At 39.8% G+C, this 22,224-nt stretch overlaps 1 protein-coding gene across 4 annotated transcripts; it reads left to right on the forward strand.

Moving 5' to 3' along the window:
* The first annotated feature begins 5,132 nt into the window (after window positions 1-5,132).
* LOC111637741 lies at window positions 5,133-21,961 on the forward strand. 4 transcript variants are annotated; one of them, XM_023383305.1, is made up of 10 exons: window positions 5,133-5,524; window positions 11,756-13,785; window positions 15,439-15,531; window positions 15,699-16,079; window positions 17,407-17,514; window positions 17,604-17,770; window positions 17,861-18,006; window positions 18,834-18,914; window positions 21,021-21,171; window positions 21,465-21,961. In XM_023383305.1, exons 2-10 carry the CDS (start codon window positions 11,776-11,778, stop codon window positions 21,718-21,720), a joined length of 3,393 nt encoding a protein of 1,130 aa, XP_023239073.1. In that variant the 5' UTR covers window positions 5,133-5,524; window positions 11,756-11,775; the 3' UTR covers window positions 21,721-21,961. The 4 variants fall into 4 exon arrangements, with proteins under 4 accessions (XP_023239073.1, XP_023239074.1, XP_023239072.1 ...); XM_023383306.1 differs by lacking the exon at window positions 5,133-5,524 and adding an exon at window positions 5,649-5,801; XM_023383304.1 differs by lacking the exon at window positions 5,133-5,524 and adding an exon at window positions 8,638-11,542.
* Window positions 21,962-22,224: the final 263 nt, after the last annotated feature.

Genomic DNA, 22,224 nt, shown 5'->3' on the forward strand with positions numbered 1-22,224 from the left:
GAGATTATATATGGCGATGATATAATTTTTCAAAATTTTAAAATTATTATTAAAAAATTCCAGAGATTTCTCAATAATAAAAGTTTTATTCGTTCAGAAAGAAAAATCGTTGCTGTCATTCTGTTTGTCTGTCCTCAACGTTTGATCTTCAAGATGTAAACAAAAGTGATGGTCTAATCTGGGGTTTTGTTTTAGTTAAGGAAGATCGATAAGAAAGGAGAATTGCTTATTGAATTTTTTTAATAGAGGATAACCTATATCCTGACTTGCGTAATTTATTTAAGACCGGGATATGTTTAATGGTAAAAATAAATTGCAAAGAATAATCTTACCATTAATGGACCACACAGCTTGGGACTTGTATCAGAGATCTTCAACATCGTTTGTTTGTGATATTTAGGAAGGAATAAGAAAATATAACTTATTCTAATATAACTGGCCAGACTTACTTTAGCCTAATTGGTTCTCTCAACTTATTCCAAGCCATTATAACTGAACCACGTTAAATAATTTCAAGTAGCCTAACTTAATTTAAATAAAATGTAAGATTAAATATGATAAAAAGCATAAACTTCATTGAACAATAATGTGCGTATTTAAGATTTTAATTTATATTAAAATAGTTTAAAATGGTTAAAATTTAACCAAAAATGGTATAACTCCATTTACAATAATATGTAAACTAGAACAAGATTTTATCTCGACACTCCTAAGTATTATGAAAACGTGTCTATAAAGCATTTTATAGGAAGATGTCGTACAATAATTTATTCCAGTTTTCGAGATGAGTGTCAAGATAATGTAGGCCTTCAGTGAAATTGGCTTAGAATAAAATTTTGAAGGCTTAGTCTTTGAAATCTTAATCTCCATTATGTTATGGGTAAAAATCTGATTCTGATTTTGTATGAAAACTGAAAAGTCTAAAATTTATAATGTGCCATTGTATAAGTAATAAATGTAATAGAAACATATGTTACAAATAGATTTAATGTAGCCTAAATTAGTAGTCCTATGAACGCTTTTTTACCTGATTTATAAAACATTTTGTGAGTAAAAGTGGATTCCCATAGAAAGCTTCAGTACAATAGTTTAAGGCTTTCTTTCGCAAAGTTTTACAAATTGTAATACAGTATTTTTAAGTACTCTAATTAGAAAAGAAGTAAGAAAACGCATTAAAGTCGCATTCGAAAAAGTTTCGTGTTAAAAAGTAAAGTCGGCTTTAAAATAATTTTGCCATCTTTCCGACCGTAAATTAACTGCAAGATATCACTTTTGCCAATTCGTTAGGCAGAATAACATATCGGAAGAGGCAACAAGTAGGTTAAAGGCAACTTGTTGCGGTTCCTCTTCAAGTACTACTTCATTTAAGTTCTGCTTTGCTTATCGTCAAAGAAAGAAATATATAAAATGTAATTTCCGTAAAATGCACGATTATACATAAAAATGAAAAAAATTTGAATTTACAGAAACCAATTGAAAGTAAAAGATTTCGACGGAAGAAATTTAGTGATAGATCTGAATGAATAACAGTCGCTCTCTCTCCTATCCTTTTTTTTCTGGGGAATAGCATGATTGATAATAAAATTGACCACGGAATAAATATTTACCAGAAATGATCGATGCGCACGAAAGATTTTTGAGAAATTATATATTTTGTAGTTTCTTCTATGATGTATCGGATGAAAAGAGGCAAGACTTACAGTCGCAACTTGGATCCGAGAACTTTTTCCATTTTCCACGCCCTTAAGCTGGGAATTTGTCAACGACTAAAAGGACCAGAAGATTTTTAAGCATGGAATAAAACAATAGTTGAACGCTTTAAATTCTCTTTTTCTGCTTAGTACTGGGGACCCCAAAAGTTTTTGTTAATTCCTCAAAACTGTAATTCCAGCTGGCTTCACTCCCGAGGGCATTAAAATGACTTAAGTAAGACTCTATCCCTTCGATCGAAAGAGGGCCATCTATTCCGCTCTTCTCCATTAAGTAAAGAAAAGGGATTTCAGACTGTTACATAGTAGTTCCTCAGTTTAGAATCTTGCTACTGTAATTCATAGAAAAATAATAATTCTCACATCTCCCCAATAAAGTTTTTTAATTTAAAATTTTCCAACTTATTTAATTCATAAAATTGAAACAAGTTTAAATAGTAATTTTCATGTTTACAGAAATTAATTTTTATAGTCTTGCTTAAAATAAACAATTTAGTAGTTCAATCGTATATATTTCATTATGTTATCCGGTAAAATAGGCTGGTTGAACTTCGATTTTATTTCAGGAATTCTATTTCCAGTTCTACAGTAAGTCATTAATGTCTGAAGAGAAAAAAATTCTCAGTTTATTCAGAAGACTTTAAACTCTTTTCATAAATCATAGATCTAATTTATAAAAAAATTTCTTAGACAGAAGGCCTTAGTTTCCTTCGACTTAAATTAGGAATGCAATCAATGAAAACAATATGTCTTTGGCTTGGGTAAATTCGTATGCCAAGTAATCAACTGAAGCGAACTGACGGATTTTTATATTTAAATATATCATAAAAACATAATCTGGAAATTAAGATTTGGTTTATCATTAATCGGAATCTATTAGCCTATATAAAAATCTTGCAAACTGACGGACGTTTCAACTTTCGAATTATTTAAAAATTTTAAGAAAATTTGAATTTTTCGTTTTCATTTATTTACTTGTCTATTAGAAAACGGAAGTGTAAATAAAGATAAGTTTCTGTATGAAGTTATGAAAGAATTCTTGGAATTTTCAGATATTTTTAACATCTTTTCTTTCCCAGAAATCTTACTGACAGACGTCTGACGGGCCGGATAGCCGTAATATTCGCTTACAAATATGAGAGGTCCAGACTCGAATCTTGTCCGGATATTCGTAATTTTTCACAAGTAAGGATGTCATTCTTCATCATATTCATCCTACTGAGAGTCAGGACCACTCGTAATGGGTTTAACTTGAGATTGAAATTGAAAAACAAATATAAACGAGCCAAACTAGATATAAATCGCACGACTATTAGAATGACAAAATGAATAAATGACAGAAGACGGAATTTATAATAAGTTATCAAATACATAAATAAACAACGATAACAAAATTATAATCACGCACTTTTCACAATAATAATATCTCATAATTAATGTAAAATTTGAACAAACTTCATAAATAATTCTTGAATTAAATGTTTAGTAGAGTTTTAAAAAGTCTAGAAATGTGCTTTCGTTTGTGGATTTATAGCCACTGTAGAAGAATGGAAAATACTGAAGTGTATCCTTAAAACCGATGGTACTGTACTGTGCAGTACATAAAAATTATCTAACTTAAGTCCCGAATAGAAAATATGGGGACTTAAAGTAGTCTACATAAATTAGGATTTAACCATATATGTAGTTCATAAGAGTTTTTAATGGGACCAACATTTCGACTTAGAATAATCTAAACAAGTTCTTTCTTTACAGTTCTCTAGGAAAAACTCATCCATCATTCGGAGATTTTGGCTGAGAGAAAGTTCTGTAGAAAATTTTCATATTGTAGGATGAAGAATGCTTTCTTTGCTTCACTTCCTCTCAATGCAAATGACAAAAAACATTTCTATATTTTCTTAGAATCGTCAACGATTTGGCAATATTAGAAAGTATTACCCTTATTGTATTTCTTAGTGGGTTCAGTTGTAATACGAGGCTATAATACAAACTTACGATTCTTTTAAAAATCTACGGTTCTTTTAAAAATCTGATATTATACGATAACTTTTAAACGAAACGGATGTAAAAATCTTCCATATTGAAAGTAAATTTTCTTTTAACTATATAATCTATTTGACCCATTTATTCGGTTCGAAATCGCTGTTTACTACTTCTTTTTACGGATTCGGTCCGATCCGAAACGTATTTAAACGTCTACAGCATTTTACGCGGTCCGCTAACCTCTGTAAATGATGTATTACTCGTATGCCGCCCCTATTTCCGTTAGAACTATAGCGGTACAACTCGAGAGCTACAGGACTTAAAATAATAATTTCGGTTGATATTGGTGAAGGATGTTACTCCTAATAGTGTAGGAGACTGTTCTAAAGAAGTCAAGACGTGCTGACGCATTAAGAAAGTCCGACGATAAAAATAACTGACCGGAATTAGTAAACAAATAGAACAAACCCAGAGTGCAGGTGGAAGCGCTGCCGTTTCCTCATAGACGCCGAAGTTGCACAGCTGCCGTTTATAAACTGCTCCTTTATTTTTTTCTTTCAGTTTTTAATCGCGAGACGATATCCTTGGTAATATCGTAGAGATTTTAGAGGACGGACGGATTTATCTATATCTTTTCCTTTACTTTTTAATTTTCATTCTTTGCCGAGGAAAATACCCGTCTGAGTTATTTCCGAACACACCCCCGCACAAAATACATTACGAGATGGCGATAAAGCTAACGTTTATAGTATTTTATCGCGGCTAGAAATTTCGAGGTTGCGGCAACACTAGAAATTAGTTTTATCAAAAGCTCCAAACTGTCAATGGCAACTGGCATTTTAGCGATTTTCATTTGTGACCTCATTAATATTTGCCTTCCCCTCACCGATTAAAAATTTTCCTTCACCGAAATAAAATTTTCGTGATTAAAAATTTTCCAATAATTCTTAATACGAAATTTGCACGTTTAAAATTCTTTCTTGGTCGACGACTCATTCATTTAAAAATTTGCCTACGAGGAGAACATTAATATATAATTTATCGAACGGCGGGAAGACGTAAAGGGTGCCGTTGGGTCGGAGATTGGAAAAATGGGAGACGTTTCCGGGCGGCTCCACCCAAAAGCGGAGCCGCTCCACCCGCGGGACTTACGACCGAGTCAGAGAAGCGACTACGATTTATAAATATTCAAAATTCCAAAGTGACATTCCCGGTGCAACCCTTCTCACATTCTGGCTTCTGCTCCATGCCGCCGCAAGACTATTCACACTCCGAAGGCCACCTACGAAGACAACGCGAGAGGCACCCGACACTCGAGCACTCAACGCGAGCGCGCAACACACACCAGCTGTGCATCCCCCCGGTCGCATTTTTATTTTACAGAAAGACGGTAATCAAATAAGGCAAAGTTACGAAGTCCAGGTACATTGCCCCGTTTGTTTTGACCGGACCGGATGGCAAAGCGCAACTTTAGACGTGCCCATCCGACTTCTGCGGACTCCCCTCCGGCCCAGTGGGTGCGGTCTCGTGTCACGGAGTCGTGCAGTGCAGTAATGATGGTAATCGCTTCGTAGCGGCAGCCAGCCGGAACAAAGGCAAGCCGCCAGCCAGAGAACGATAAGGGATCCTGCGCCGGCGCTGTCCGTCCCAGTGTTGTAGGCGTCGACCAAGCGGAAAGACCTGCCGAACATCCGTCGGCTAGAAGCGTAACACAGACCGGACCAGTCCGGTCGCACGGCACTTTGTAGCCCCCGACTCGACCTACCGAATTTTTGCCGAGGTAACGCCACCCTTGCACACTTATGGTCCGTGCAAGCCAACGACATGACTGGGTGAGTGGCGCTTTATTTTTTTTTTTATTTTTTTTTTTTCTGGCGGCTTTACGTCGTACCGGGTGTAGAAGTTGCGTGAGACTGTTAATTGGGGCCGCTACTGCTACACGGCGGCCGTGTGTTGGCAGAGCGTCCACGTGTCTCGTACTTGTTAATGCGGCCTGGCTCTATCGCGGTTTCTCTCGGCGGAGTGTGCTGCCGTTTCCACTGTTTATCGTCGGGTCTTAAGTGGAGAAAGTTTTGCCGGATCGTTACGTTGTCGACTCTGTCTTGACAGGTAATTGCTAACCTTACTTTTCGCCGCGTGTACCATTTTCTTTTTTTTTCTTCTTTCTTTTTTATTTTTCTCCGTTAAATCGCGGAGCGGACAATCCGGGGCTGCGTCCGGGATGGGTGGCGCCGAAACTATCGGAAAAGTCCCCTTTTCCGTCTGGTCCGTCGCCTACGTTTTTACCGTTTCCGTCTCCTTTTTCGTCCTCCTCTCCGAGTTATGACGTAAGAGCGGAAACTAATCTTCTCCCGCCGTAATTTTTCCGAAACTCTAGAACGTTTCTTTGGTTTTGCCGACGCGTTTCCGTTTCGTAATTAAGGATAAAAGACTCTAATCAAATTTTAGCTTTTATTAAAATTATTTTATGAGTTAATTGGTTTTCTAGGAGGGAAATATTCCATTTTTTTTAATTATTATTATTTTTTTTCGGAGGGGTCGTCTCCTCGGATGCCGTTCGATTCGGAGATCCCTTACGGGGAAGCCAGTTCTATTTAAGCAAATTGCGAAGTGCCACCGACGTGTGTCACGTCTTCGCCGACTTCCAACGCTGGAAATTAATGAGCCATTGAAAGGGTTGAGCGAGTTCCCAGTCCGTGACACCCCGTCGATGTTCCCTGGCTAGTCCTCTTCTCGCTTCCTGTCGTTTGCACGCGTCTGGCTTTCCTTTCATCGTCGTCTGTGTTAAAACCGGCGGCTAGCATTCGTTAGACTGCCGAGTTCGCAGGACCGTGTCGTTTGACCCCGGCTGACGCCAAAGGGGGGCTTGGGGGATAGAATTTTGGGGCCGACGGCCGATTCTTTTTCCCGCCTAACTAGCCCGAATTATCCAGATGGATTCTTTCCAGAAAAACTCACGAATGGATTTTATGGTCTGCATTCACGTCAGCGGGCTGCCGGACGGAATACGTTCGAACTTTTTTACTTGTGTTTTTTTGTATTTTTATTTTTATAAATATTCTTTTATCGGGGTTTATATCTTTCCTGCTATTTTTCGCTCGGTCGTTTCGACGATTTCGTCGCTTTACACTTTCTCACAAAGCCACCGAACTCACGTTTAACGAAAACTTTCCCGACGGTAACTCCGATACTTCTGATGCGCGATAATAAATTTCGCTGTCGCAATATTTTAAAGTGAATTTTCGTGAACAATTCCCGAAATAATTTATATTAAACTCTAAAAATATATAGTTTAGTCCGCCGGATATATTTAGAAATGCGTATTTTAAAAAATTATCGAGTCTAGACTGCTATAGAAGGTAAATTATCCCGTCTGTACGGCTGACGTAAGCCGAAGTTTTTAATAAGTTATTATCCCCAAAATAGGCGGCCCTTAAACGCACCGACTAGCTTTCCTCCCTAGGCCTATAGATTATGCCGTCTAGACGACGTCTATAAGCAGGCCTAGCCTATATTATTGATCAGCAACGAGCTTATTGATCGATCGCACAATTTTAGATTTTTAATCCCCTTATGGGCTTACATTTAGACACTGGCAAAGGGCTAAATTAAAGGGAAAGTGGATAATTCGGTTAAGGCCCACGGTCCTTTGAGATTTCGTTGACTGAGATCCAAATTTGTTCCGGTCCGTTTTAGGGGATCGTCGCATTTAGGCGTGAGAAAATGCGATCGCTTTGAACGTTTCGAAGGTCACCCATTGTCAGAGTTTTCTAATGGGAATTCGGAGGTCCGCACCAATTACAAAGAACCCATAACTTATCAATTAAGTGTTTAACTCGGTTCGTGACCCGACGTTCGAGTCGGAAGCCAAAAATGGGGCAAATCTCGTAAAATTGGCAGGAGTGTGAAGATCGTACAATTTGGCAAGAGTACCGAAAAGTGGGAAGACCTCGGAATTGGCAGACGAGCAGGAAGGGCTCATAATTTTGTCGGAGACTCAGAAGTGGAAGACCTTATACGTTTGGCGGTGAAGCCAAATTGCGTAAGCAGGATCGGACCACAGACAGAATTAGTTATTATTTTTTCGTTTATCATCCCGGGAATGTACGAAATATAAATCTGCGCCACTACATAAAAAGAAATCTTGGTCGGGCCACTAACTAATCATCCTAATCTTCCAGGTAGTGGGTCTAATCAGAAAGATAAAGTAACACGATCCAAAATGAGTGCGTGTAACTAGAGGTGGATGGCACGGTTTACACATAAACACCCAAATGCGTTACGCCGTACGTTTCAGGCGTTTTCTTCCATCAAAGGTTCTTGACCTCATTAATAACCATCTCTACATCCGGTTTTAGTTGTTTTAAAAAATTATTCGGAACGTCTTAATTTTGTTAATTTTTCACGGAGAATGTACGACGGATAGCACACGTTAGCATAAAATATCATTCAATCCACTTTTTTACGATTCCGAGTGTTTTACGATGGTAACAGGTGTATCTGCGCCTTTCCGAGGTCATTTTGATAATTAACCAATCACCGTTAAACTCACCCGTTAAAACGATTATAAATGGATAAATGATAAATAAATGTCACTCTAAAAATGCTCGATTAGTCGAAATTAATTTTCAAAATGACCGCGATTATGAAATTTTATTAGAAACAACAACGAAAATCATGGAGAAAGAAATCCGAATTGAAAATTTTAACGAGAAGACAACTCAAATTTCACGTTAAAAACACGCAAATCGAATAAAACACTTTATTATAACTTGATTCATAAATTTTAATCGATTAGAATTATTCAAATAATTAAATTTCTATATTCTAGAATAATTTTCTTTCATTGGTAAATTTAAACTTTAAGACCCGAAAGGGACGTAAACTATTCTAATTAAAATTCGTTGTATGTAAAATGAAGAGGGAAAAATAAATAAATTCGATTGGAATTAAATCATAGGCCTAAGCGAAACAAAATTCTCCACTTAAAAATAAAAAAAGAAATGTAGAATAATAAATTTTGCTGGCGAAGCGGCGACGTCCCGCGAAGAAGGATATTCTAAAGGCGTGCGTTCGATTTCTATTTTTTTAAAGAGGAGCGAGAGCTTTAAAGACGGAGCGAAGTACGACGAGACGGAATCCAAAATAGGATGCATTTTGGACGGAGGCAGTCGATATTCGTGCATTTCGGTTCGGTTAACCAACACATTAAGTTTGTGAGTTGGCTGCGGGAGGCGTGCACTGGCGAACACAGACGGACTCCTGTCTACCGTTAAGTGCGCCCTATCACGGCATCCGCCAAGCTTTCCTCCCCCTCCTCTCTCTCCGCTGCCCGACGAAAGGTTGGGGGGAATCAATAAGAACATGCGGCATGTTCATGTTAACCCGATTTGAGAAAGTTTACCATAGGAAAAAAGAAGGAAAGGGAAATTATTTAGAACAAAATTTTGGCCAAGGACCGACATGACGGCGGCGAAGGTATCGACTATCTGCTTTGCTGAACGGAATGCAAAGGTGATGGTCGGATAAAGCCGCCGCTTCTGCCGTCTTTCTTATCGGCTGGATGCTGTCGGCTCGGTTTTTGAAGTTTTACTAAAGTTTCTCTAGCTATTTTCGATGTTTGGAAATTATATAAACGTCATTTTCGGGGTTTTTCATTTATTCCGTCTTTTTATACATATATATTCCACGCGCTCTAACAATTTTCACAATTTTTAAAACGGGGAAAGAAGAAGTAGAAGAAGAAATCGTATATTGCCGGTTATCCAAATTCTTTCGAAGAATTTGCGATTGTTTGGATGCTTTTTTGGCGTTGTGATCTCTCTTTTTTAACATTCTTTTTGTAGCGCGGAGTCTTTCTAAAATTCCCCACGCATTTCGTTTTTGAACGCTTTCTGGGCCGTTCTTTCGGGCTTCCGCAGTATAATATGGTCAAACACTTTAAAATATTGTTTTTAAGATTTTATAGATATTTTGGACCATTTTAAACTTTCTAATTTTCCCCCGGGATGAATGTATTTTATGATGTCACATCCGTTGGAACGTTTCCTAGTTTCCGGAAGAGGAAAACGAATTGCGTATTTTTAATACATTTCGAATACGGAAAGATGTAAAATTTGAGGGCAATTTTAAATTTTTAATTATGATTTAAAAGTCAAAATTTGAAAATTTAAATAAGCGCCCAATCAGGAGGAGAATGTATTTATTAAACGCCGTGCGATTGGCATAATTTAAATTTGCTCCGTACCTTAAGAGCCATTATAAGCCGAAATAAAAACTCGGAGTAATTATCGTTACCCGAAATTATTCGTTGGACGATTTTTAAATTCGTAGAAATTTTAATTTTAGAATTTTCCGATAAAAATTCGAGAGCGGAACAATTTAAACTTCACCGAATATCTCGGCATTTTAAATGAGGATTACATAGAAAATGCCGAGTTTCATTAAACCGTTCCGTCTAGGGAAATGCATCATTATTGAGTAGACTCTTTCGGCTCTTTTAGCCCTGGAGCAATGAAAAAAGAGAAGCAGTAAAAACAGAAATGCGGCATTTTGGAATAATTTTGACTTCTACGCGGTTTTATTTTTCTTTCGCATGCGTCAGTCTGCGAAGATTAAGGTATTGAGGATTGGACTGTAGTTGGCGTGTGTTAATCCCCTCCCCTCTTCCCCATATAAGGAGAAGCGGTGAAAATTTCACAGCGGGTCGAAGCTAATCACTCGGAGACCGACCAAAGCACACGTGATTACCTTTCTAATGGCGCCGTCTGCTGCAACTCTCCGACCGTCGTTACATAGGCTCGGCACAACGTACCCAATACGGTTCAACGGACGACTGCGGCGTTTCTGAGCCGAAACTCTGCTACGACTTATGAAATTTGCCTGCAAAGAAACCGCCATAAATCTACAACGCCTAACGATTTAACTATTACCGAGTGGAAAATATTTTTCTAAAACGTGTCTTTTAAAGAAAAATTTGTTTGTCAGCTTGCTACTCCGATTTCCACAGACAGAGTCTCGAATTTCTAGCATTTATCCTCGTATTACGCTCCGTACCGGGTTTCTGAATCATTTGTAAAGACCGTCGGTCCGACGGAAACGTTTTTTGTCTGGACGAATCCCGTGACCCAAGGAGGGTGTCGTTGTAATACGGTGTACGAACTCAGAACATTTCCTGCACGCGCCTGGTTGCGTCACCGCGTACCTGTTACGTCTTTGGTGTCTGCGAAGCGTGTCGTGCCCGCGCGCTTTATAATGTTACCCGTACCGAAGAATCGGTGAACGTAACCGTATTCGCGTTGGAATATCTGCAGGAAACAGGAGCTGAGTTGTCTGGCTCTACGGTTTCCGGTGCAAATATTTCATGGAAGGAAGTCGGGTGACTTAACAAACGGGAGCGGAAATGGAGAGAGAGAAAAGGCGAGACGGCCGGTAATAAACTGGACTATGGGGGTGGTTGCACGGGCCGGGTTATTGACGCGAATCACTGACCATTACCAAATACAGCTTTACATACATGGTGGCATTTTTTAGAACTCTAAACTAAGCCCAGAAGGCACGTACTTCGACCCCGAGCTACTTCCTTTGTCTCTGACTCCCTTGAGCCTATAGCATGTGACGCGGGAAGCCTGTCTGGAGATAACCGCTCTACGGTCGGCTGCTCCCGACCGACAAGTCTCTTCCCTTCTCCCCTCCTGGGGGGTAAAGGGGAGTGCCGCCGAGGTGTGGGCCGTGAAGGATGACGGGACCTCACGTCACACCAGCCGGCCCGCGGTTTGCACAAACACACCCAGAGCCGAGTATGACGCGAGCGGAGAAGCGTCCACGCTTTCATCCTATGGATAATCCAGGTTGGTGACGTTATTTTTATCTTTTCCGCCAATTTAGGCCGTCTTTTTTATCGTTAGCGTCCCGCCTGCAAATGATTAATAGCGTTTCAGTACCCGGTTCCATTTAAGACTCGGCAGGGTCGGTATCTGATAGATCGAATTATATATTCTATGTAGCGTAGAGTAAGCGCGCGCTTTAAGATGTGAGCCGACTAATTGTGTTTTTCTTTACAGGGGGCGTTGACCTGTCAGCCATGTACTATACCAGTCTGTTCTCTACCCTTCGACCATACGAAACAGCGGTAGTGACACCTGGTTGCCGCAGCGAGCGGGGCGAAAACCCTTTGGACTTGTCCAACAAGAACGTTCGTCAAACACCGGATCCAACTACTGGAAGCGACACGGAAGCCGAAATCTTGATGTTGGAACACCGGAAACTTGCCGCAGGGTTAGTCTCTCAGGCCCTTCCAGGCATGACACGACATCTACCACCTTCGAGTGTGTCATCGTTTTTTGATCCGTCGCTCTTTAGACTGCCCGCTTTCCGTACGGATGCCAGCGGATTATGTGGACACTCTACACCCACTTTGGTACCGCAGATAGGTACGACACCTAACCCTTTTTGTTTAGATCGGACTCCAGTCTCGACGGTGGCATCGCCGACGTACGGCAACCATGCCCTAATGAATAGCTTTCTTCAGCAGCAACAAAGAGAACGATGCTTAGATCAAACTTCTGTTTGCAGTGCACCACGCAACCCGTCCCAACCCATCTCTTTCTTCGATCCCGTGTCGTTGCCCCTCCATCTAAGGGCAAACGGACAGCGGGAACGAGCATTGTTCACGCCGACACTTGCCGCACCCTTGGGACTGCCTGCCTACCCCCTCTACCCAGATCTGTTGTCTGAAGTGGGTAGGCCGGAGAAAGGAGCTTTTACATCACTTCGTACGCCGAACGCTGCCGATAAGCCTCTATATTTGAATGGAAGTCTAGAGGCCGCGCGATTTGCCGAACATTTACAAAGGTTGAGAGAACAGCACGTTCAACAGGCAAAGTGTCCCACTAATTGTTGTGCAACTGTTCCCTGTGGATGTTGTGTTCAGGGTCCTTCTCAGTCAGCACTGTGCACTGCCCGAGGCGGAGTGAATTGTCTCACCAAGGATCCGACTGGCGGAAAATTGTGCGCCGGTACTTGTGACCTTCTGACTCCAGGGCTCTCATTACTCGGCGCACGGCCGAACCCTGCTGATCTCCGTTTCGCTGCCGTCAATCCCTATTGCCCTACCTTAGGGGAGGGCCTCCAGAGAGACGATTCTGTTCCAGGATTGTTTCAGCCTTCTCCCTTATGGGGCGCAATCCCGACAGTGCCATTCCCCAAAAGTTTGGTTCCTCTCGCAACAACAACACCGTTCACCGTACCCAAGAAGAAAGATGTTGCGCAAATTAAAGAAAGCGCGAAAAAGGAATCTTCACAGAAGCAGGAGAAAGAGCCGGAAAAAGAGAAAGAACGAACTACTCCTTGTGAAAAGAGGGACGATCGCAAAAATCACCCGGCCTCCTCTAATCACAGGCACGACCACGATGTTATAATCATTGAAGAAAACTCATCGAGGACTACACCGGTGATCAAGGATGGCAGTAAAGGAAACCGCCACAAGTCTCATCACGCGGATGAAGCCCCCGCCAGCAAAATGCCCAGACTGGAAGCGGTGGTTTCCGAGAGCTCAGTCAGCGTCTCTCTACCGAAATCAACAACCCCGCTGAGTCCGCCTCCCTTAATTGCCGTATCGTCATCAGCCTCCGTCACCTCACATGTACCAACCCCTACCGCACTTATCACCCAGCCGCAATTTCATCCCTCATCCAACGACATCGTTCACAACGTCTACACAGCACAACATTTGGTGAACGAAATGGGTTTCTCTACCTCCAACAACCCCACTAAACTGATGGAGCACGTTCCGTGCATCGTTCCCACTCCTCACTACTTTGCCGATAAAATAAGTTCGGAACGCAAAGACATTCCTTTCGAACCTAAAATCAGACCATTCGACATCGCTCAGGTGGTGCAACAATCTCATCGAAATGAAGATTCGCAAAAGGACGTCAATCGAACTGTCTTACAGAACTTATTAACGGAACAGAAGAAGCAAGCAGAATTCAGACTTCCTTTTTCTAACGAGTTACCGCAAAACTTGAAGAATTCCGATAACGCGTGCGTCAATGTTAAAGAAGCGAATCAGGACAACGGCCAAGTTTTGCAGGTGAGAACCTTTATATTTAACGTATTCTACACTCGTTCACCCCCCTTCGTCTCGGCAACTTTAGGCTTGAAATTATCTTTCGGCTCGTAGCACGTGATTCACGTCAATCTCGAAACCGACCAATCAGCTCATATCAGTTTTCGCACGCGTGATCACGAAGCGAAACGAGTCTGCTCGACATTTTTTCTTTTTCTTTTTCCGGAAGCATCGAAGTTGTTCGTTCCGGAGTTCGATTGTGTCGTGACGTCAGTCTCCCCGCAAGTCGTTCGTCCCGACCTTTTATTCTCGTCCCGCCGTTCGCCGTTCGTTCTCTTTGTCTTTCGTTTTCGTTTCCGAGCGTCGTCGCCATTATAATTTTTCAATTTTTCCAAATAAATTATTAAAATATATTATATATTTATTTAAATTTTAAAAAAATGTGTCATCTGGTTAATTAATTAATACCGGTATATAATATTAACGCCTTAATTTATATATATATATATTTTATAATTCGTTGTCGTCTGAATGACCGAGTATTGTTGACCAAAGGATATGACCCGAACGGAAGAGAAAATTTTAATTTATTCAGAAATATCCGCCTTCCTTGGTAATGCTTTTTATATAACTCCATTTTTACTACGCTATTTTATATCGACACAAAATGCGTAATATCCGTAACGACGTCGAGAATTCTCGTAACGTGATCAAAATTTGTAATGGATCAAAATCAAAATTTGGCGGTGACTGCCCCGTAAAGCGAAGGAAGGAATAAAGTGAAAGCTGTCCATTTGGAGCGCCCTAAAATTTAAGTAGTTGCCACCCCAACCGTAATAAAACTCCGTCCCCATTACAGACTAGATTTAAGTCTGGCGTGCGGCTTTCCGTATACTTTGCTAGAAGCAGATGACGGGGAAAAGCTCGCACTCCGAGTGCAAACACACTTTCTCCTCCCCCATCGGAAATCAATGGGCGAGGCTGAGTAAAAGTGGTACCAGGCTCCGCAGGTTTGTATAGATGGGGAGAGAGAGAGACTCGCGCCCTCGGCTCCGACGTTCCATGAATCGTTTGCCATCGATCGGGCTCTCTCGCTCACCAACGCCTGTCGCTGGAGATGAACGCGGAGAGGGGGAAGCCACTAAGTTTTACTTCGTCTTTCAAGTGGAGGGAGGCGGAAAGTTTCTCCGTTTTTTTTTCTTTCTTTCTTTGCCGTCTTTTCACACTATAGCATCGGCGTGTAAAAGACTTCCCGCTGAATTTGCTTTTTGAGCTTCCATTTTAATATTTGTTCCTAGTTTAATTTCTCCACCCTTATTAATAAATGTTATCGGTCCTTGGCGCGCGAAACTAGATGAGAGAAGCTTTTTTGTAATGAGCAATCTAAACGGGATTCGTGCAAAAATTATATCGTAACGATTCGATACGCTATCTATGGATTCCCGGAGATCGAACGGCTGTCTAGCTGGTGTCCAGCTTTATGATGGGTTTCGGACTATAAATTAGGAGGCCCGTCGCTGCTCTTACCCATCTTTTCCAAATTTCTGGAAAAACTCTATAATTATATGGAGTTGTCGTTAAGAAGTAGAGACCCTCTAGGCTAGATGTAACAATAGAGAAGGTTCGAATAAAGTAAAACACTTATGTTTGGTTGTTTTCTTTCTTTATTTGCAATAGAGGACACTTCAGGATGACCAAGCTGAATATCTTCACAGAAATGCGTCTGTTGTGGTTAAAATCGCCAAGTCTCTCCGTAACAAGTCCCGAAGGGTAAGTGCCGTCTTTGATGTCAGCGGGGAACTGTTTGATAACACGGTGTCGGGCATGCGGTTTGTCATTGATGGATCGCAGCCTCTACCTTCTCTTTTCACGCTAGTCGGCGCTATTATAAAATATGCGAAGTTTCGTTAAGGGGCTCTATACTTTCTTTTTTACAGATTTTAGGTCTGAAAGATTACAGGAGAACGAGTTTGTATAAATTGTTGTCTAGGAAGTATAAACAGTTTTTGTATGATGAAATCGTTCGCGGCGACAAAAAGTTAAGTAAAGGACGTCTACGGAAGCGTCTGTTGACGAGGATATACCGTCCATCCGAAGGCGATTCGCAAGAAGGTAAAAGTGAGATCGAAGAGAGGTCAATGCCTCATGCCGAGTCTGTTTGGAAGGAGAAGAGGCTATTAGGCATGTATAACTGTCAAGTAATTAAGCGCCGAAGATTGAAGTCAGGGCTGGATATGATGATAAAGCGCAAGAGGAGGCCTCGACCCTCCATTAGAATGCCTCCTATTCCCTCATGGGAGAATGAAAATTCGTCCAAGGTATATTAGACCTGTTTGTTTTAAAATAAAATGTTCTAACGAAAGAGTCAGATGGGAAAGAATTATAAGAGGAAAAAGTCACTTTTTTTCGAAACTGTCTGCAGAATTATTTTCATAAAATAATATTTTCTCTAAAGAGAAGTGACATTTTTTCCTATGCTAATTTCTAACATAATCGAAGAGAGAATTTTAAAGTAGTTCATTAGACGATGCGGGTGCGGGTAGAAATGACATTCTTCTGAAAAGATTGTTTAAACTGCACATCGTTAGATGCTGCAGCAGAAATGTGTTAAATGGCGAGTAAATTTAAAATTATTCACCGAAAGAATTTTTAGATGGTGAAAGAATTGTGATTTTGTCCCGCTTTCTCGAAACTCGCGGACCGACAGCTCTTGGAGAAACCGCGCTGGCTAGCTCACCTGACAATGAGAATCTAATAAAAATATAGAAAAATAGTATCGTTTAGGCTGTTAATACGTGAGATAATTTTCTTTGAAATCCGATCGGTCGCTTTTAAGTTGTGTGGCTTAACATGGCGAGTAAAGATTCCCTTTAGATCCCTCCAGAGAGCGTCCTAAAGTCTACACCTAACCTTCTAGGGCATCGCGGGGAATAGGATATTTACATAATAAATTCTAGCGACGGCGACATCTGGTGGTATAAAAAATGCGATTTTGGCATTGGTCTATGGTACGTAGCGCGGTCACCCGCACAGATGTGCATTTTACGTCAGAATTTTAAAAAGGGTTGAAAGATGAAAAGGCCTAGGGTTTAATAGATGCAGAAGCTCGAAGGCTTATAAACTTTTACCCTAATATTTATGTTTAATAATTGATAACTATCTAAATAGCAATTTTTCTTTTACGCGAACGCGTACGCTGAACTCATTTTATCGTCAGATTTTCAACGTATCCTAATATAAATCGGTCCTAATTACAGGGCTGTAAACTTTTCAGAAATGACTAATGACGTGTTTTAAATAAATAAATAATTGTCGATAGTACATTAGTGTTTACAATTACAAAATTAATCGAGCTTTTGAATTAAATTGGTCTAATGAATTGTTCTTCTAAAGATTAAAATTTTATATAAAATCCGCTTACTTTTATCCACCACCGGCGAGAGGAACTTAAAAATGGTTCGGAGATTGATAAACGCTAAAATAGACTATATATTTTATTCGAATGTAATCACATTGTCATGAATGCTTAAGATGTGCAGCTGAGAAAGAATATAAAGTTTCCCAACCGGCTCTAAACCGATTAAACGATATAAGATTGGACTTGTCTATGTATTATCTTAAACTTAAAAAATGAATTATTTACAGGTACTTTCGGACACAACCAGCGGAGTACCACCCGAAATGAAAAGGTTAATAGTAAACAAAGCCTTGGGAGAGACCATATTGCACAGAGCAGCTCGTCTTGGTTATACCGTAAGTAACTCATCTTTCCTCATTAAAAAAAAGAAAAAAAATAATGGAAAAATTCCGATATAGTGCTTTACACCAAACCTTATTTTTAGGATGTTGTTGCCTACTGCCTTGACACTAATTATTGCGATGTAAATAGTCGAGACAACGCCGGTTACACCCCTCTTCACGAGTGTTGCACCCGAGGTAATCTGGAGATTGCACGGGCTCTACTGCAATACGGAGCTGACGTTAATGCCAGCGCTGCAGGAGGCATTAGGTAAATTACAAATAGGCATATCTATCTTGCTCTTTTGCTTGTATGCAGTTTAATTTTTTAGAATTGTTCCACCTTGTTTATCTCACGTAGGCCATTACACGATGCCATCGAGAGCGGGAATGTGGAATTGGTCAGATTGGTGCTTTCTTACGGTGCGGATCCGACCATCGCTACTTATTCAGGATTAACGCCTCTAAAATTAGCGAGGAGTCCTATCATGGCCGAATTCCTTCAAGGTAAGTTCGAGGAAATTAAATAGACAAAACGGTGAATTAGCGGTACATAGCGTTCTATCGAATTCACGTGTCGCTTTGGGGGAATCCGGTTAAAGTTTAGTCGCGTGACCGATCGTAGTTTGGTCATTAAATTATTTTTTCCTTTTTCTTTCCTGTTATACGTTTGACGTATTTGTGTAGGCTGTTTACATGCCGCTTCTAAATTGGATATAAATTCTCCGCGCCGGTAATGATCGGCTCGCAAATCGATCACTGATTGGTACAGTAATGATATACAACTTCGCTTCGTAATTTTAGAAGCCGACAAATAACGTGGATCACACGACCTATCATTGTTAGATTCTTCCGTGACTAAATTCTCTCCTTTCCCTAAAATGTTAAAGATCGGTTCAAATCCTGCTTCCTGTATATAATAATCCTCACGTGATTCCCGATTCCGGGTGCCGGTTCGTTCACGTAATAGCATACAATGACCAGCTGGCAAAAGCCATCGATCTGGCATTGTTGCTTCTTCCCGTGACCAAATTTTCTATTTTTTCGCTAAAGTGTGCAAAAGACCCGGGATTAAACTTTAACCGAAGAGAACAGGAGAGGGAGTGCCGAACATCACGTGGTTTAAATGGCCTTCGACCCAATACGCGGTATTTTACAGTAGGAAACGGAACCAAATTCCGCTTAGCGGGCGGTAAAATATGAATTCCGTTCGCGGAACAAAATTTTGTAAATGAGTAATAAATTATTATTATTTTAAATAAGTTTTTAATAAACTACCTGTTGAAAATGTACGAATTCATTTTGTGACTCAAATTATTTTTGGTTTTATGAAGGGTTCCTGGCTGATGTCACCGGTGAGAATAATGGCCGTCCTCTGTTACCATGGAGATTTCCCGGTTCTGCATCCTGTTTAGGTGAGTGACGTAATCACGCAGGATTTCCGTCACATCTTTTCCGCTTTATGTATTAGGAAAAAAAATAATAATTAATTTTAAAATTAAATGCGATTATCCGCTAGGTGTCTATCGTTAGGGTCACATTGGGCAACAAATGGCTCCCTTATGTAGCGTAAGCGTGTAGCGAAGGGCACTTTCTAACCGTTCAGTTCTGCTCGAGTTTTCTCGTCTTCGCGCGATACACTCAGAAAATTCTCATTAAATATCCAAACATAATATTATTTTAATTTTAATAATAAAATTGTTGATACAAAGTAAATAACGATAATAACAAAATGTTATTATTATTAAACTTCAGAAATTCTTTAGGGAGATAAAACGTATGTTAAATAAACAAGAGAAAGAAAACTTCTATTCTTTTAGGCCTATAGGCCTTTAGATAAAAGTGTATACTTCTTAATAAAAGTAAAGGAGCATTGAAGAAAAACGCCGCATCACTTTTCCATAATATGATCCGCCCTCCTGGGAACACATTTGGTTTGTTGAAATACTGAAGTTTTCTTGGCAATTAGTGCACTGATTTATGCCAGATCTGTTTTAAACTGCCTACAAGTGAAGAGTCTGCGATAGCAATAATAATTTTATCTCGAATTTAAACACGTGATTATTCCAATAAAAAATTAAAACATTGAGTAATCGATTTATCTCAAATATAATTTGTCCCAGGAAATCGTTACGAGATTTCGTGGGACAAATTATTTTGATATCATTGCTCATCGTTTAAAAAATATCAATTAATTTTGTTGGGAAAACATAATTAAAATAACAATTATGCCTCAAAGCACAATTGGATAAAATTTGGAGAAGTTCGCTAAAATAGGAACATAACTAAACACTAACAAAAACTTTTTAGACGACTTTAAGTGACGTAACAAATTACGTTACTTTCGCTTTTCAGATTGATCTATTTCCTTTCTGCTATCAGAATTTCATCTATAAGGTTATATATGAGTCAAAATTATTAGAGATTATTATCTAAATGATCGTAGATAAACGTATAGAATAGAAAATTTCTTGCCTACCCTGTATAGCAATTACAATTTTAAATGTCGCTTCGTATAGGTACGAATCCAGTAATATATTATTGTTTAAAAATGAAATTATTTCTAATTTCACCAAGCATTTTAATTAGTTAAAACCTTTTTGAAATCATAAGAGTAATATATTTGTGTATGGTTAAGGATGAAGAATAAACAACACTATGGGCAATGTATTATATTCGGCTCTCTTCATAGATGTCAAGGTGAATTCGAGTCAATGAAATCCATAACTTATTTACTGATTTTCGATCGTGTTAATGAAGAAAGTCGAATGTATTTCATGGGACAGACTTTTCTCATTCTTGACCAGACACGAACATTCGAGATTCCTCGAAGTTTTTGTCTAGTAAGAATAAGAATTCTCTTTATTTAACAAGGGTCCTCCTCGCGGTATCCAACAAATATATTTTCGAGGGCCTCCTATAGATGTCAGGGACCTTCGTAAATCTTGAATCTATACATTACGGGGATTGTAGGTATCAGTGCCCTCTTTATTTGCTTTTCTCTGTATTCGGGATGATCAGTAGGTCTTTGTTAAGGTCGCACTTCTTAATTTTCTCCATACTCAACAAACCTTATTAGTATAAATTATATGGTATATCTGAGAATATCCGCGTTTTATATATTTTAAATATTTAGGTTAAAAACACACGTTTAAAATATTAGGAAATTATACAAGACTCGATGTTTAAATATGATCTTAGAAAAACTTAAAAAACCGGATAAAAAATGGCGTCATACTTAAAATTAGCACGTTGAAGCGCCCTAAAATACGATGCGTTTTGCGTAAATTCTGTTTAGTGAGATAGCTTCACGCTGAAAGATTCCGAAGGTTTCGGTATGTAATTCTATAACAGATGTGGTAATTTTAATCGGAATTAGTTTAGGAGAAGCTGACGGCATCGTTAGCGGGATAACTTACATAAATTTCCAATCAAATTAGGTTAGTCATTCGCGTTTTAAACGGAACTTCGTTTAATCACACGACGTTTTAACTAAAATTTTTCCTTTTTTTTCCTTCCAGATTCAGCCGATATAGGATACGACATCTTCGACGGCGTACCGACAGATGCTGAGGGCGATGCCGACGGGGACATCGACTTCCTGTTCGAGGTGAGCGAAGCGCCTCATCTTCCGGCTTACCGGCTACAGTTGCCTGCCACCGCGAACAAGCCGTAAGTACGCCCCGCCTAAAAAACACCCCTAGCTTAGGCCTAGCACCCAACATGGCCGAGGTGGCAGGTATCGTAAACTTAGTTGTACCCACACGCGTAAAGCGGCTCTTCCTTCTAGTAAAGCTTCCTGCCAACTCCGAATATTATCCCTGTGTACAACTGAGTCTGAATATTCAGACTCCAGTTGGGTGCGCTTGAATTTATTATGGAAGGACGAGTGCTAGCTAGTTAGAATTAGGGGCAAACTGTTTGGAATTGTGATTAATTATATCACTTTTTATTTCTATTTTCAGCGCCTGTAACTGGTTGAGGCTGAGTGACGTCCTAAACAGGATAGGAATGGAGAGAGAAGAGTTCGTGAATCATCACGCTCATATCGACATTATATCCGTTCCCAGGCATCATTTCGAACTTAATGCTGTGTGCAGCCAACTTCTGACCAGTAGAAGACATCCCGTCACCACAGAATTGGAAGAAAACGTGGAAGTGGTCAAGCTGGATAACAACATCCGAGAAATCCTGGGTATTGAGACTATTATCCTTCGATAGCACCACGTGGAGGACCAAGAGTGGTTTAGTGCCCAAAATTGATCGACCAAAGCCCATTTCTATTGGTGTGTATACATAAAAAAAAAAAGAAAAAACGCAAAAAAATAACATTTGAACGTTCCTATGTGCTTGTAGATAATCATTGCCTTGTGTTTAAATGTTTATCATGTTTTTTCTGTGTTCGCTCGGAATCGGGATACCAAAAAAGTGAATTAAAAAAAAGAGAGAGAAATAGAGAAAATTGTCTATGTGTGTCATGTCTGAATGAGTAGACTGCGCGAACCGAGCTTCTATCGATCTGGTTCCATATGGGGCACAGGAAGCGCGAGTGCTCTATTATTAATTGCATATAAATAGCCGAGCTTTCTGACAGCTTTTCCCACGGCACCGATGCCTCTACAATTCTAGTTCGGCCGTTTGTAAGTACGTTAAGACTTCGGGGTGGCTAAAAGAAAAAGATGACGTTCTCCACCCGCTCCTTTTCTTTTTTGAGCTCTCTTTAAA

Source organism: Centruroides sculpturatus, unplaced genomic scaffold, assembly GCF_000671375.1.
Source record: "Centruroides sculpturatus isolate CEXI.00-Female unplaced genomic scaffold, Cexi_2.0 scaffold1166, whole genome shotgun sequence".
NCBI classification, from domain to species: Eukaryota; Metazoa; Arthropoda; class Arachnida; order Scorpiones; family Buthidae; genus Centruroides; species Centruroides sculpturatus.